Below are 15,036 nucleotides of genomic sequence, written 5' to 3'. Positions count from 1 at the left end.
CGACGTTGCAGTTACGTGCCTGCGTGATTTGCACTTGTCCTCCTTCTTATTGCGTTCAGACAACGATACGAATCTCCGTGCATGATTGGATATCTGTGGTGCATCACACTGGAGTGTTCTGTGATTTCACAAGTGAACTTTGCACCTCCTGCGTACACGCTGGAAGCCGACATCCAGAGCCCAGCATTGTTTACTCTCCCCCTGTGCAGCAGAGACCAGGAAAGGCAGCTTGAAAAATGGCATCTCTCTACGACTGCTTGTCATGTGTGCTCACACCAAATCCAGAGTTCAAGAGTCTCTTCAAGTGGAAGAATTTCCTGTTTGTTTCTGGGAAGAGGGCTTTAACCTGGACTCTGCTGTCAGGCTGTAATTTCTGTGCAGTAAAAATAATTTCAAGTAGTAAAACCCTGCCTTCAGAAACTTCCCTCGTCACAGTGCGATTTTCCTGCTTCTGCAGAACATTTTATTTCTGTAGTTCCAACATTGGCATTTATGACACTGAGCTCAACATCCTCAGGAGGGGTCAAGTTTTCTTATCATGAGTTTTCCATGTAGTGTTAAGGTTGTGTCCGACCTCAGTGACCTCTGTGTCTACATATGGACTGCGAACGGATGAAGAAAATAAATGAAATGACGAAAACCAGAGAATCTGTCAAGCTGCCTCTCAGCCTTCAGGGCAGTGTTTTCTGGCGTTGTGGAGGCAGGATAGGCTGGGGTTCCTGTTAAGTCCCTGTTCTTGATATGGCTGTGTTGTTAATTTATTTGGATCACACAGCAGCCTTTGATACAGATCCTTCCCCTGCCCGCCTCAGTCACATCCTGAAATAGTGCTGGTGGCTCGCAGTATAAATCCTGCCGGGCTGATACCAATCACAGGAAAAAACACAAACAATATTTGAGGAATACGGTTTGTTTTGCTGAATGCAGGCCAGAAGTTACAATACTTCATACGTCAGCCGACATGATGATAATTGTTAGTCTAACAGTGATGTCAATGACCACAAATTACATGAATGAATAAGTTACTAAATTAATTCATATTAATCAACTAACACCCCAGCTGGGTGATTTATATTTTCTTCTTTTATTTGTTGTAAACTGACAGTATATGTTGATACATTGTTGCAACTGTTCTACAGAAATTACATGTATGATCTGGTATTTGCTTTTCATTATTGGCTTGAGGGAATTATTTATTGAACAAATTCCTATTAACTAATGAACTAATGACTGATACACTGTGTGATATAGTTGTTATAGTCTTGTGAATGGCAGCAGGCCTGCTTCTTCAGTCAGACTGTGCATTGACAGATGCTGTTACATAATACATACATGTTATTGTTAGGGTTTGCTCATTTTTCTTAACTTAGGTGAAAAATAACAAAATTGCGAAAAACAAATAAAACGGGGTAGCTTTGGATAAATCACAATCACTCACGATTAATCGTGATTAATCAGTTTTTCTGTATATTGCTGGTACAGAAAGTTATAGTAGGTGTTTGTGTTTCACACCTGTTGTTATTCGTGACTAATCCAAATGATAAAATTATACGTATAATTCTGCTGGTCTGACACAAGCAGGGCATGTCATCTGAAGTTGAAGCCTCTACAAGCTTTGCAGCTGAGATGGAGAAACGGACATTTTGTTTCTGTTTAAATGACAAGAAGTGAATCAAAAATAGTGCAGACACAGAGTTCATCAAAATGCATCAACAAATTGTATCTGGTTACTGGCAGAACTTCTTAACAGGTTAAAATTGACAGCTCTGGTACAGACCGTTCATCACATTTTCTCACAGTGTCAGTAACATATCAAATGTATTGTAAGTGAATCCCCCAGTGTTACACTGAGAGGAGTTTATGACCGTGATCAATCTGCTTTTACTTGATTCTTTTTCAAGTGCACTGCAATTAACGCTAATTTCATTACTTTGAGAGAATTTAGCAGCAAGAACGGGTGACGTAACGCGCACGTTTATAGCCAGAACGTATTTGTTTTTACAGTTCTCTTCTGTGGGTGGCCACACATCTGGGTGTACACTTCTGTTGTGTTACTCCTGAAAGAGATGTGGCCGATCTAATTGGATTTGTGTATATTGAAGTTTTCTTTTATTACAACCACAGCATGGTTTTATTTTGCCGACACATCTGGGCCTCGTCCTCCACGGGTCGGGGTTTTTACCACACAGACAGGCTGAAGAAACCCAGGGTACATGATGTTCTCTTTTCACATGAACCTCTGTGGGGCAGTGAGAGACTGCGGCCCTTTTTTTTTAGACACCTGAATGGTTGGTGGGGGGAGTTATATGAGGTGCCAAACATCCATGAGCTCCCTGTTGCTCCACTTCAAAGCTGCACTTTGAGTTATGTCATGTACGCCTTTTGGAAGTGGCACATGAATGGTTTTAAGGCAGCTGTGCGGCTCCGCTGAATTTATTTCATTATTTACATATGAACACAGCGCGGCTCAGACGCTGGGTCTCTGAAGGCAGAGCTGTATTTTACATGAAACCGTTTTCAAATGAAATGGTCTTTTTTAAGTGTTTCTACACAATAAACACACAAGAAGAGGAAGTTCAAAGCACACACACACACACACACAAACTGAAGACAAACGGAAAAGGTGTGAAAGGACTGAAAGAAGTGAAAGGATGTAAAAGTAAGATTAAAAGAGGTAAATATATATCTATCTCCCTGAGAGAAATACGTAAGTGATATATAATTTAAATCAGATTCAGTCAGTTTATTTGAATAGCTCTATTAGGCTTATAATGATTAAACAAATGTGTCATTATTATCATTATTCAAGGAGAAATATTTAACGATAACAATAAAATAATAAAATGTTCATAAACTTTAATGTATTTTCTAATTAGTAGAAATTGGATGTAAAACTATTTTACCAATACTTTTAAAAGCACGCATTAATCAAAAAATAATGAATTAATTCATATTTAATATTTCCTCCATCTTTTTCCTTTACATTTAGGTGTCTTTAAATACAGTACATTTCTTCGTTGGTTTGTGGGCTGTGAGCCTAAAACAAAATAAGTACTTCTTGTGTACACACTGTTTTACATAGTACACTGTATGACTGGTAACTTTAGTCTGATGAAAATAGCAGAAATATTCTAATTTGATCAATTATCTTTAGGTTCACAGTACAGTGGAGACATCACTTATGATGACGTTCATTCCAGTGGTTTTGTCAAAGAAAGACGATATTGATGTTCAGCTGAAGACTAGGTGTTAGAACATCCTCGGGCCAGTGTGACTAACTTACCAGTATTGCAGTTGTAGTGACTGATATATGAGTATGAGAGTATAGACATGTACAGTATGTATAGTTCTCTCACTGGTAAAAGGCCGCCTCGGAAAAGTCTGTTGAACAAAAGCCATAGGAAACACAATTTATGATCCCACTGATGGATGTAAGGAGGCGGTTCACTTCCTGCAGCGATGACCGCCAGTGACTGGTCTCACATGATGCCTGGGAACGAAGTCATTGCTCCACTGGCATCCCGTAGGTGACAAAAGGACCAGGCTTTAATGCTCAGCAGAGAAGTCTGCTGGAGTCTGTGGGAACCGTTCAGAGCACGTACCCCGCCAACGGCGACTGATAGCAGGGTGCCTGTCGGCCCAGCTAAATCCAGACTGTGCTGACAAGGCCGCCGTTCATGTGGTCGTGTCCGTGTGAGCAACCGCACGCATCAGCATTAACACACGCAAACAAAAACATTCACAAATACACAAACACACACCGAGGGGGGGCGGCTCTTCGAGGGCCCGCGTGTCTGCTGTGTTATCTCAGATGATGATGACTCTGGTCGCACAGCTGCAGGGTCGGATAAATACACAAGTTGAGAAAGAAGAGCGGAGAAAAAGGATGGGAAAGTGAACAATGACAGTGACGACTGCGTTTGAATAAAAATATAGATGTAGATGATCCAGATATGATGTAGAACGGGCTTATTTTCACAGTCAGAGCAGAGAAATGATCTTCATACACTGTTTTGACGTGTAAACGTAGTCAACTGATTAGATCCATTCACTACCAGTCAACCGTTCTCAGGGTTGCCAGGGATTGCAGCCAATCCCAGCATTCATTGGGCGAACAGCAGGGTGACTAACAACCATTCACACTCACATTTACACCTCTGGTCATTCACTCTGTTCCTGCATGTGTTTGGATTGTGGCAGTAAACTAGCGTACCAAAAGCACTGGGTGATCTCCTTTCTGTAAAAGTGCTAATCACTCAAAGTTGGGTTTTTTTTGGTGCTAATTTTTGTCTTCTTAGCTGCAGTTGTCACTTAGATGCAATCACTGTAATGTCCCTTTAATTTGCTCAGAAATTCTCAGATATCTAGACCAGGACGAGTTTTAGTCTGGGAGCAGCATGTATTCATGCCAGCATGACATCTGACACACAACCACACCGTGTCCATGACATGATTTGTTGAGCACACAGAACTCATATGGACAGATGAATATAGACACATAGCGCTGACCTCAGTAACCTTTTGTTCTGGGACACGATCCCCCCCCCTCCCCACGGTGCCGGCCGTTCATCACAGCTTCCATGCTGAGTGGCAGACATGGCTACTTGGTAAGTGTCGGAGTTCCTCGTTGACCATCGCCGTTCATGGTTTGTGTTAAGTTAATCTGAGACAGGTTCACGAGGAAACCTCTTGTCTTGGAGATGTAAACTCACACAGGCTATTTTATTAGCACGTACTCAAGTTCATCAAAACAGAACCAGCCCTCTGGTAAATGTTTATGGTACAACAACCAAGGACCGAGATTAGTTGAAGGGCACTGAGATAGGTAGTAGTAATAATAATAATAATAAGTAGTAGTAATAATAAAATCAATGATGTTTATCAGTGCACGGTAGCTCTGCAGCTGTTAGTCCAACAGGCTTTCAGCTAGAACATCGTGTTATTTCTCCTCTGGGAACATAAGTGCTGGGAGATGAATGTTGCCTGACAAGTGATCATTCTGGGATGCTTCCTCAACACATTCCTCTGCTGCTGGCATCTATGGCAGTATTTTCACAGTAGACTCAGCCAGAACATTTGTCCTGTTCAAAGATAGGTGAGCCTACATAAACATTAGCTGTTGAGGAGAGTCATGATGATGATGATGATGATGATGATGATGATGAAGTTGATGTCTAACATTTGACAAAACACAGGCAGGTGCCAGATGCTGTAAACACCCCGGGCTTGTTGTCTGTAGTTCACAGGGCCGCACCATTTATTAAACTGCAGCTCGGCCTACTGTAAACTTCTATTAGTTCCAGTGAAGGCTGCTGTAAATGCAGTACAAATTACCTAAGGTTTGCCAAGGAGTTGCCCTAGGAGTAGTCTTCTGCTTATTAAATCCTTAAAGTGAATCATTTTATGTTGTCAAGAGACAAAATAGAGGAAGAACTTTTGTACTTTGTCTTCTTTGAAACATTGACTAAGGGATAACAGGTTAAAATGATGGCAGTTGCTGGTCTATGAAAAAGAGGAAGCTAAACATAAAATGTGGTTCTGTCTTTTGGGAGGTTTGTCCAATCATCATGCAGAAGGACAGTTTCTAAACCCGACCACACATTGACTCCCCTAGAACCTCACACTCTAGCTATCCAAGAGCTGCACCATAAAAAAACAATTGAGGTTGAGCTTCAATAGGGTCAAATGCACTCTGGTGGTAGGGGTAAGAAACAGAGAGAGAGAGAGAGAGAGTCAAAGCTGTGGCAGGAGATCTCTGTTTGTATCTTTATTCAATTCCTGAGAGCATATCGGTGTTGTGTTCAACTAAACAGGTCCAGGTGATGAAGACTGATGAAGATCATTATGTCTCATTTCATGTTCTTATGGTTTAATTGGTTTAAGTTAAATTTTTGTTTTACTGTTGTGGCACAAGTGTGGGAAAGCGTGAAGCAGTAGAAAATTCTGATGTCTTTGTCAAATCGTCTTCTGTCTCAGAGCAGGATAACATATATTACATATATTTAATAACATATATTTACCTTCAGCCGAATCCTATTAATGGCATCTTATTCAACCATTATGATCTTGGCATCATTACTAGGATTGGCAACCTGCAGAAACTGGATTTACAAGATATTTTCAGTCGAGTGCATTAGAACCCAACTTGTCTGTGCATCTCGTGTTCCATAGACTATCAGGTATCAAGAATCTGTTTTTCTTTGTCTGTCAAGTGGATTACGTGCATACAGTGCTAATGAGAAGCACCTAGGCAGAACAAACCATCCAGCATGCAACGTGTGGTTAATGATGTCAATGAGGAATGGCTTTAACCTTCACATGCAGCGTCAGGTCTGAGAACATTAATACGTTAATTACACCTTGATATGAAGAGAGACAGATTTGGTTGACTGACAGATACATTAGAGGGTTTTAATGTGTAACTTGTAATTCAATGTGTTGCATAAGTAACCGCTGAACTAATTCATCAGCTTAATTGTCTTGAGAGTCACAAGTGGTTGTGTAACAATATCTTTAACCTTTGAATTGCCTGTATTTTTAGGAACCTTTGGTTTTCTCAGGTCAAATTGACCTCACACATATCTTTTTTTAAATTTTGAAATATTTTAGATCATATATTTTATTGATCTAACATTTGCAATTTTTTTTTCTTTACTTGAAGATTGAATTGTTAATTTATGTAAGGTTGTGACCTCAGGTGTCATCAATCATGCTTAGCTTGGGAAAAAAATCTCCCTGTACTACGGGTTGTACTGCAGTAAAGTGAGAAATGACAGATATTTACCCTCATTTGGCTGCATGTGGTGTTTTAAAACATTTCTAAGATTTATTTTTTCGTCATAAATATCCAGTTTTGATTGCACGGCACTGGTTAAACAATGCAAACTACGATGGTTCCCTTTGGTAAAGTAAGAGTTTTCTTTGACTTCCATTGTCAGTTACTTTAGCAGTATAGAGATGAGCCTCTGCAGAGAACTGTCACTTTCACTGTGTCTCTGGGGCCATTGTTATTTCACCGTGGATTGGAGGCGCATCACCAAGTGCCAGTCTGTGCGTGGCACTCACATTTATTGCTGCACATTCAGGGGTGACACTGACGCTCAATTGTTCCTTTGTGCTGTGACAACACAGTGGCTGAGACTCGACAACAGCTGAGCAGTGGACAAACAGTCAAAGTGCTCCTGCCACCTGAACGGCTCCTTCATTTGGACGTCAACATGGGACAGTCTCGGTCACGTCTCGCTGAAGTTTCCTGTTTTGGGCCCAGACCACCTTCGCCCAGAACTCTTTGTCCCTTTCGCCTGGCCGAGCAGTCCCACAGACTCTGTTGTCATCACCAGCACTTTAGCTTTCCAGAGAGGGCTGTGAGCTACTCACCCCCTTACTCTCCGAGTCTGTTCAGGAGGCCAGACCGTCGGTAAGTGGAGGCAGCAGATGGTAGCCGGAGAGTTTGTTCTGTGTTAAGAGGATGTCTTGGCCGGGACGCGACATGTGATAGTGGCAGATGTGCACAGAGAAGAGAAGTCTGGGCTGGACAGATGATAACAGATGTTTGTTGCAGGCTTGAGGACGAAGGACAGTGAGTCACTGCCACGTTTGTCAGAAAGTGTATTTTCTGAAGTTGTACTTGGAGAAAGTCTTGCGGTCATGAGTCGTCTGTAGCGGCTGTTGTCTGACATGTGACTGAAAATGAATTGAACTATGTTGTGTACATACAGTAAGTTTACTTCTATGACAAGGTGTTTTAAACACTTTGTACTGAGGGTAGTATTTTTTTAAATTGTACATTTTGAGACCATTCACTATATATATAATTTTACTCCACTGTAATATACATACATGTATATATATATATATATATATTTATATATAGTTCCAACCACACATGGTTGGAACTACCAACCATGTGTTTGAAAACTTAGTTTTCCTTTATGTTCCTGTGTTTTGATTTGAATTTAAGCCAAAGCAGCATTTGACCCAAATACAAGCAATGTTTGAATTCTGTATATATATGTATATATACATATATATATATTACAGTGGAGTAAATCTGAGAGAACGTTTACTTGCTAACAGCTAACATCTCAACTAAATATGATTGCTACCTGCCATTACTAACAAGGTCTTAGCAGAGCTGGATGTCAGTTCAACAATTACTAAAACATGAAATAATCAAATGTGGTGGTACACACACTCACTACACTCGCATTTATTGATTTGATCATTTTTCTATGCTTGGTGCAACAACGAAAAGGATTCCGTGTTGCAACCCTGGAGCACTTAACATAAAAACAAACAATCTGCTGATGTCAGCGTGTTTTTGTGTGGTGACTCTATGTATTTGTCTAATTTTATTTCTTCTTTTTTAAATTTTTTTTAAACTTATTTTAAACTACGCTGTGTGCTATAGTGTTAAATAAATCTAGGTAATGGTGTCAGAGGTGTGGGGTCTAATTGGCCCATACTACCACTGTTGTTATCACTCATGTGGGTCACACTGATAACTTCCCTCTAGTCGTTTTTTTTTACAACTGTTTTTAGCCAAACAATTATTCATACCATAGAATTATCACATATTGTGAGCCTATATCGAAATCTCCCAGGATGTTTGTTATTGTTCTGTTGCAGGCGTTCATGTTCAGTTTTTATTTAAACACTGGGAACAACAATCCTATTATGCGACTTACAACAACACACGCAAGGCTGGTTCAGATTTGAGTAGGATGAATCACACTGTTATATAATGTGTCTGTTCCTGAGCTGGGAAAAATAAATCAGTGGATTTTCACATAAAAACAAAGTCAGAAAGAAGTTGTTTACTCAAAAATGACAAATTAAAGATAATAATTTTAACTTTTTTTTAGTTATTTAAAATCACAATATTTTGTAAAAGAAATCTTTGATGCTTTGATGAGTGGTAAAATGGCGTCAGCACAGACAAGCAGCAGAATTTTAAGCTCCCTACTTAAATCTGTCATCATCCTAAAGCCTGTGGCTCATTATGTCGTGTTTCAATTGTATGGTGCAGAAAGTCTTCCCCACTGTCTGTGCTTTCAGTTGAGCCAGAGGTAATCGTTTTGACTTGCCCCCACCTTAATGGGGCTATCACAGCAGGGCAGGGTAAGTCACCTCCTCATCACCAGACCAGGGTGTTATATTAAAGCTGGCACCTTCACTGTCACAGTCCACAATGTGAAACGACAGGCACGATGGCTGCTAATGCCCTCTCAATCTGCTTTCTGCTTGGGCTTGCTGGCTAAAGGAGTCAGCAATGTTTTTTCTTCATTTTCTCACCTTTTACCTGTGTAATAACACATGTGATGTCCTTTGGGACTTCAGGATGATTTATAATGAAAACAATATTACTGAATTTTCCTTTATTAATGGTGAACTCATCAACATTTCCGATACTTCGATACTCATAGTATGAAAAAAAGTTTGGAACTAATCAATCAATCAATCAGTACACCAATCAAACAATGATCGATCGATCAATGGTGTTACCAAGTGTGCTCTCAGAATTTTCCATACTTAGGCTAAAAGGCTAAAAAAAAAAAAAAAAAAGGAAAAACCAGAAAACCCACAATAACAGGGATTTGCCGGAAATCCTAGAGCCAGAAACACCAGTGTGGAAAATTCCTTAGTAAACATGTTCAGGAAAAGTTGAACATTATCCATTGGCTACCCTTGTATTCTGGTCTTTGACCACTAGAGGCCGGTAAAATTCAGATGTACACTAAAGGAAATTTACCGCAGAGTGGGTGGAAAAGTACCTGAGCAGCGTTAACCTATCTATACAGTTTGTAAACAAGCGGGTGGTGCAGGACATTCCGTTATATGTTGTTGTGTAGGAGTAACATAAAGAACACGTTGTCATTGTTTTTGGCACGTATTGCAGTAAACAAGCATACCGCAGTAAGATATTATTAAAATTGTTTTTAACAATTCCCATCATCCATCCATTGACTACTTAATCATTTAGAGGGTCACACATTCAAAATGAAATTCCATTCATTCGTGTTTATTTATACCGACACAGGTTTGGTCCGTACAAGGAATACTGTTGTTTTATTTGTAATCGTTTAACAGCTCTATGGTTATAGCTTGATAATTGTGTTTGTGCAAACATGGAGTTTAGTTAGACGTGGTTGTTTTGCTGTTTTGTTGTTGAGACAGAGAAAGAGAGAGAGAGAGAGAGATCTGTGGGTTTCTTGAAGAAGCTGTGGCAGAAGGGAAAGTTCAGAACCCGGGCAGCTGCAATGGCGCGTTCAGATGTTCTTCTAAAGCTCGTTCCTTCGGGATTCACCTGATTGACTAGAAGAAACTGTCCTGTTGCTCCAGTAGTCGGAAAAAGCTGTAACTTGTATCCACCTTTATACTGTCTAAAACAAATTTTGGATTTTTGAGAAATTATTTCACAAGTTAATGTAATAAATGTACATCAAAATATCAATCAAAATAATTGCACGTTAGAAGACTACTGTCCTGTATGTAAATTAATGAGGACAAAAGTTCAGAAATTACATAACAAATCATCAAGTTAATTCCAACCAGAAATGATACTGTATACCCAGAATATCACTTTTCATATATGGGTATGCATACTACAGTAATTATTATTAGTTTGGGTATAGTTAACTTTATGTGTATGGGTATGGGTATAGTTAACTTTATTAGATTAGATTAGATTTGACTTAATGGTCATTATGCATGTCACAGATACCAGGAAAGGACAGTAGATTACAATAAATAGAACTGTTTCAGTTGGACAGTTATGACAAACCAGGACCATATGTTATGTAACGACATACTGTGTCCACAGGGTAATGTATATGAGTACTAGGTATTGCAGTCTATGCAATATGCGAAATTGAAACGTGTAAAGTATACTGCAAAAAGCCTAAAGTGTACACTCAACTGTAATATATAAATGGTCATATATATATATATACACACACACAGTTAAATGTGCAAGACCAATACAATAACAAATGTATTGCAGTCAGTCACTGCCGTTGTTCTATTCTCAGCATTGCATCATATTTTATGGCTTTTGTGTGATGCATTTTATTTTCTACACAAAAGTGTCAAGAAAATGGAAAAACACTGGGGCTGAGGACACTTTATGAAATTATTTAAAAACTTGGCTTCGGTTTAATAACAGAATGTGCACATACATACATGATTTCTCGTGTGAAAAAAATCAAAGATATGTGTAAAGTACAAGTTGTACATGTTGTGGTATGAGATTTTTTTTCCTACGGCACGAAAAGGCGCCATGTAAACCTGAGCCGTCAGCCGACATCTCATTTGCCTAATTTATGCGTACGTCAGCCGACGTCAGAGCGCCAGCCCTACAAATATTGGCCGGTGGCAGAAATAACCACCAGACAATCGCTCCCGCACAGCGAAGCGTAGCAGACTTTATTGACACGGCACTGCAAATAGGTGCTTAGCTTCAAAACGAAAGAAAGAAATACACGGCCGGATTTACAGACCAGGAAACTAAACCGTCCGCAAACGTGGCGTCGAGTGTTATTCAAACGAGTGTGCTACTCAACATGAGCACGGAGATGTTCGCTAAAACACCCATGGAGGTAGCGGTCTACCAGCTGCACAACTTCTCCATCTCTTTCTTCTCCTCGCTGCTCGGAGGAGACGTAGTGTCGGTCAAACTTGACAACAGGTAAATATTGATTTGCGACGCTGTCGTTAAGGTGCAGGGCTCCGTCTCAGATTTGCATGGTTTATCACCAGTCAGATAAAACAGCCAGACTGCTTTTCAGTTCTACTGCAGGCCTCACTGAACACTAGGTTGTTGTTGTTATTGTTGGACTATTGTCATTTAATTGGACTTTTGCGGGTTTTAGTGCACATTATTACCTGCTCACCTCTCTGTGGCCTTTGTGTCTGTTTCACCTTAGTGTGAAAGAAAAGTCTAAGAACAGTTTTCAAAGTATAACATTCATAAAAAAATGTACCAAAGTAAAGTCGAATGACACGCACACACAATCTGAATATTTGTCCTCATCTAGTATCAGGATTATCTCTGCATCGTCTGGACAAACTACTTTCCCTTTCATTTTCGTTGGCATAAAAGCATTGGAAAAAACAATCACAAACCTCATCTCAGTGTTTAGTGTTTTTGTGTCTCTGAGCTGTGACTTCATATCAGTTGTGGTTTTCAACTGTTCATTTATGGCCTGTTTTCTTTTCCTGCAGTGCCTCTGGTGCTAGCGTTGTGGCCATCGATAACAAGATTGAACAGGCAATGGTAAGTTGTAGCACGCACGCATGCACCCACACAACACACACACGCACATGACACATCATCTCCAGACAATGACACAAATATCAAACCCACTGTGTGGTAAAGCCCCAGTCAACAAAGTGACCAAAGACTTAAAGATTGTCTGCAGTCAAAAGTGGTTCAAACACAACTGTTGACCAAATGTGACCCACATACACCACTTTTTTTAAAAATCTATTTTGAAGGTTAAAACACTTTATTGTGCAGCTGCTGCCACTAACACCAGGGAAGTGTCAGTCATGTGACTACAGCACAGATCCTACATTTTTGTTTGGATGTGATTAAAGTTAAAGTAAGTGAAGAGCTGATTGCAATTAAGATTGCAAAAAAAAAATGACATGAGAGGGCTTCGGAGTCAAAACAGTGCAGAGTATGTTGTGTGTAGAATGCAAAGTATAGTTAATGAATCTCCTAGCATGCTAGGAGCTGGCTTTGTGTGATCAGATGCTATTCATGCGCAGCAAAGCATCTTGGTCTTGGTGTTAGCAGCAGAGCAGGTGAGCGAAGTGGAGTAGTTCCACGCTTTAACTTTAAGTTCCAAGTTTAAGGCTGCACTGTGTCCCCATGTCCCACGCTGCTTTAAGATTGCCCCCGTCCCGTTCTATGTTCAATCACCTGTTGCTGGATCACACGTCCCATCGACTCACTCCTCGTCTATATTTGAGTTTGTTGTAAATGCTGTGTGTCCAATCTCATTCATTATTTTCTCTGCTGTTTCACCACAGGATCTTGTGAAGAACCATCTCATGTATGCAGTACGGGAAGAGGTGGAGGTCCTGAAGGAGCAGATCAAAGAATTGGCAGAGAAGAACAACCAGCTGGAGAGGGAGAACTATCTGCTGAAGAATCTGGCCAGTCCAGAACAGCTCGAAAAGTTCCAGTCACGCATCCCCACAGATGTGTTACTGCCTCTAGATAATCAGAGTGCCCGGGTGAGCCTGGAGCAGCACCAGCAGACCTGCAACCACAGCACGGGCTCTGCTGTATAAGTGGCTCTGTCTTGGGGCGGGCAGAGCCACTGTCTCTTTACAGTAATGGACCTCCATTAAATGAATGTGTTGCAAATTTTGCCTCCGAGACCCCTTCGGAAGAACGAAGGTGAAGTGTCGGAGCTGAAAATGATCGATCGGACTCAAAAGAACTGCTGTCGCTGACGAGGCACTAACCGAACTTTAGACGCTCTGACTGCTGAGGTGTCAGGCCTGTCTCTGATTCCATCCGAGTCTTTGTCGTAGTCTCTCTTTGTAGACAAAAGCGCTTAGAACATGAAGCGGGGGCTAAATAGTCACAGACAAGCGCTTGCTTTGAGACAGAGGGAAGGGCGATTCCCTGCCTTGCCAAAACCCTTCCAGCAAAACACCCTTTGCACTTTGGGGGTGAAAAGGTGATGTTTGGGCTGGCCCGACTGGTGCTACGTGCTATAGTGTGGGGGAAGTTTGCTCCAGGACTCACCCGGAGGAGACACACCCGAGGCTTTCCCCCCTGCCCCCAAGTCTCGGCGAGAAGAGCCCCCATCGTACGGATTCATCACGTCTCCAAATGCCAAATTCACGGAGGCTCAGCCGCACATTTTACCAGGACTGTGTTCTCGTAGCTAATGTTTCTTTGTCCGTCACCTGCATTTCTTCATGCATAACCAGAATAATTAACAGAATAGGTGGTTAATGCAGTACAAGCACCTGTCTGAGCCGGTGCACTGCAGTAGACTGACTTAATGCACAATGTAATCATGTAGTGTCTGCTGCTGGGGCTCACTGCTACTGGGGGGACATTTTTTCCGCTACATTTTCCTTTTTGTTTTGTTTTATTCAAACAAATCCAGTTGTAAAATAAGAGTGCTTAACTTTGATGTTAAAAGTTAAAGTTTTTTTTTTAAATACAAATATTCCAGGGCGACATGCACGTCGGCCCACAATTCTTCTTACAGCAAAAGAACGGAGCAGTGAAGTGGGAAGATCTGATATTGATCACAGTGGAGGAGGCGAGAAAAGTAGAACCCAGCGTTTCTGGCTGTGAATGCACTCCTGATTTATTTCCAGCATCTTGGTCTGCTCCTTTTGCTGGTCCATACAACAGTGCCTGTCAGTAATGAGAGGAACATGATGAACTCTGTTGTTGTTTTTCTCACTACTACCAAAGAGTTTGCCTTTTTTTTTTTTCTTGGTCTCCTCAACCAGAAATGTTTCTAAACAAACCAGGACTTTGGACTTTGTGGACTTACTGTGTGTCTTGCAGAGATAACTTGTGTCGTTGCTGTACCGTATCCTGGAACGGTTGTTCACTGGGTTGTTTGGATACAACTGCACATTTGCAATAAACCAGATGTTTAGATAAAACCCTACACTGTTACTTTGTCTTTTGTCCTGTCTCTGCACATAAAGTAAAGTGCAAAGTAAAATAAATCTTCTAGCATGCTAGGAGTTAGCTTTAAATGATCAGATGCTATTTATGTGCAGAAAAAAGCATCTTGGTCTTGTTGTCACCAGCAGTGTGACAAACTCCAACTTTAAAAAAGTAAAAATGAAATGAGTGCATTTTCCTGTATGGAAATATGGTAGGGAAAAAGAATCAAAAATAAATCAAAGCTAATTTCCTGAGTTAAACGGTCAAGGAAGAGTTCCATTGAAGGAAACAATTTCTTTTTTCCTAAAAATTCCATTAAACATGGAATTATTCAGCGGAAATGAACTGTCTGCACCCAAAACAAATCTGCGCCTTTTAATGCA

At 40.6% G+C, this 15,036-nt stretch overlaps 1 protein-coding gene across 2 annotated transcripts in view; it reads left to right on the top strand.

The window, feature by feature from the left end:
• Positions 1-14,646, top strand: part of tsc22d3 (TSC22 domain family, member 3) — a 32,148-nt gene extending 17,502 nt beyond the window's left edge. The window contains exons 1-3 of one of the 2 annotated variants that reach the window (XM_017039429.2): positions 11,176-11,686; positions 12,223-12,274; positions 13,036-14,646. In XM_017039429.2, coding sequence (XP_016894918.1) covers positions 11,562-11,686; positions 12,223-12,274; positions 13,036-13,299 — 441 coding nt within the window. In that variant the 5' untranslated portion in view covers positions 11,176-11,561 and the 3' untranslated portion in view covers positions 13,300-14,646. Of the gene's footprint in view, positions 1-11,175; positions 11,687-12,222; positions 12,275-13,035 lie in introns of those variants that run through there. The other variant, XM_025062893.1, reaches the window with a different exon arrangement.
• Positions 14,647-15,036: the final 390 nt, after the last annotated feature.

The sequence above is a fragment of the Cynoglossus semilaevis genome, chromosome 15 (genome assembly GCF_000523025.1).
Source record: "Cynoglossus semilaevis isolate Cse_v1.0 chromosome 15, Cse_v1.0, whole genome shotgun sequence".
Classification (NCBI taxonomy): Eukaryota; Metazoa; Chordata; class Actinopteri; order Pleuronectiformes; family Cynoglossidae; genus Cynoglossus; species Cynoglossus semilaevis.
This window is presented reverse-complemented; position numbering and strand designations above follow the sequence as displayed.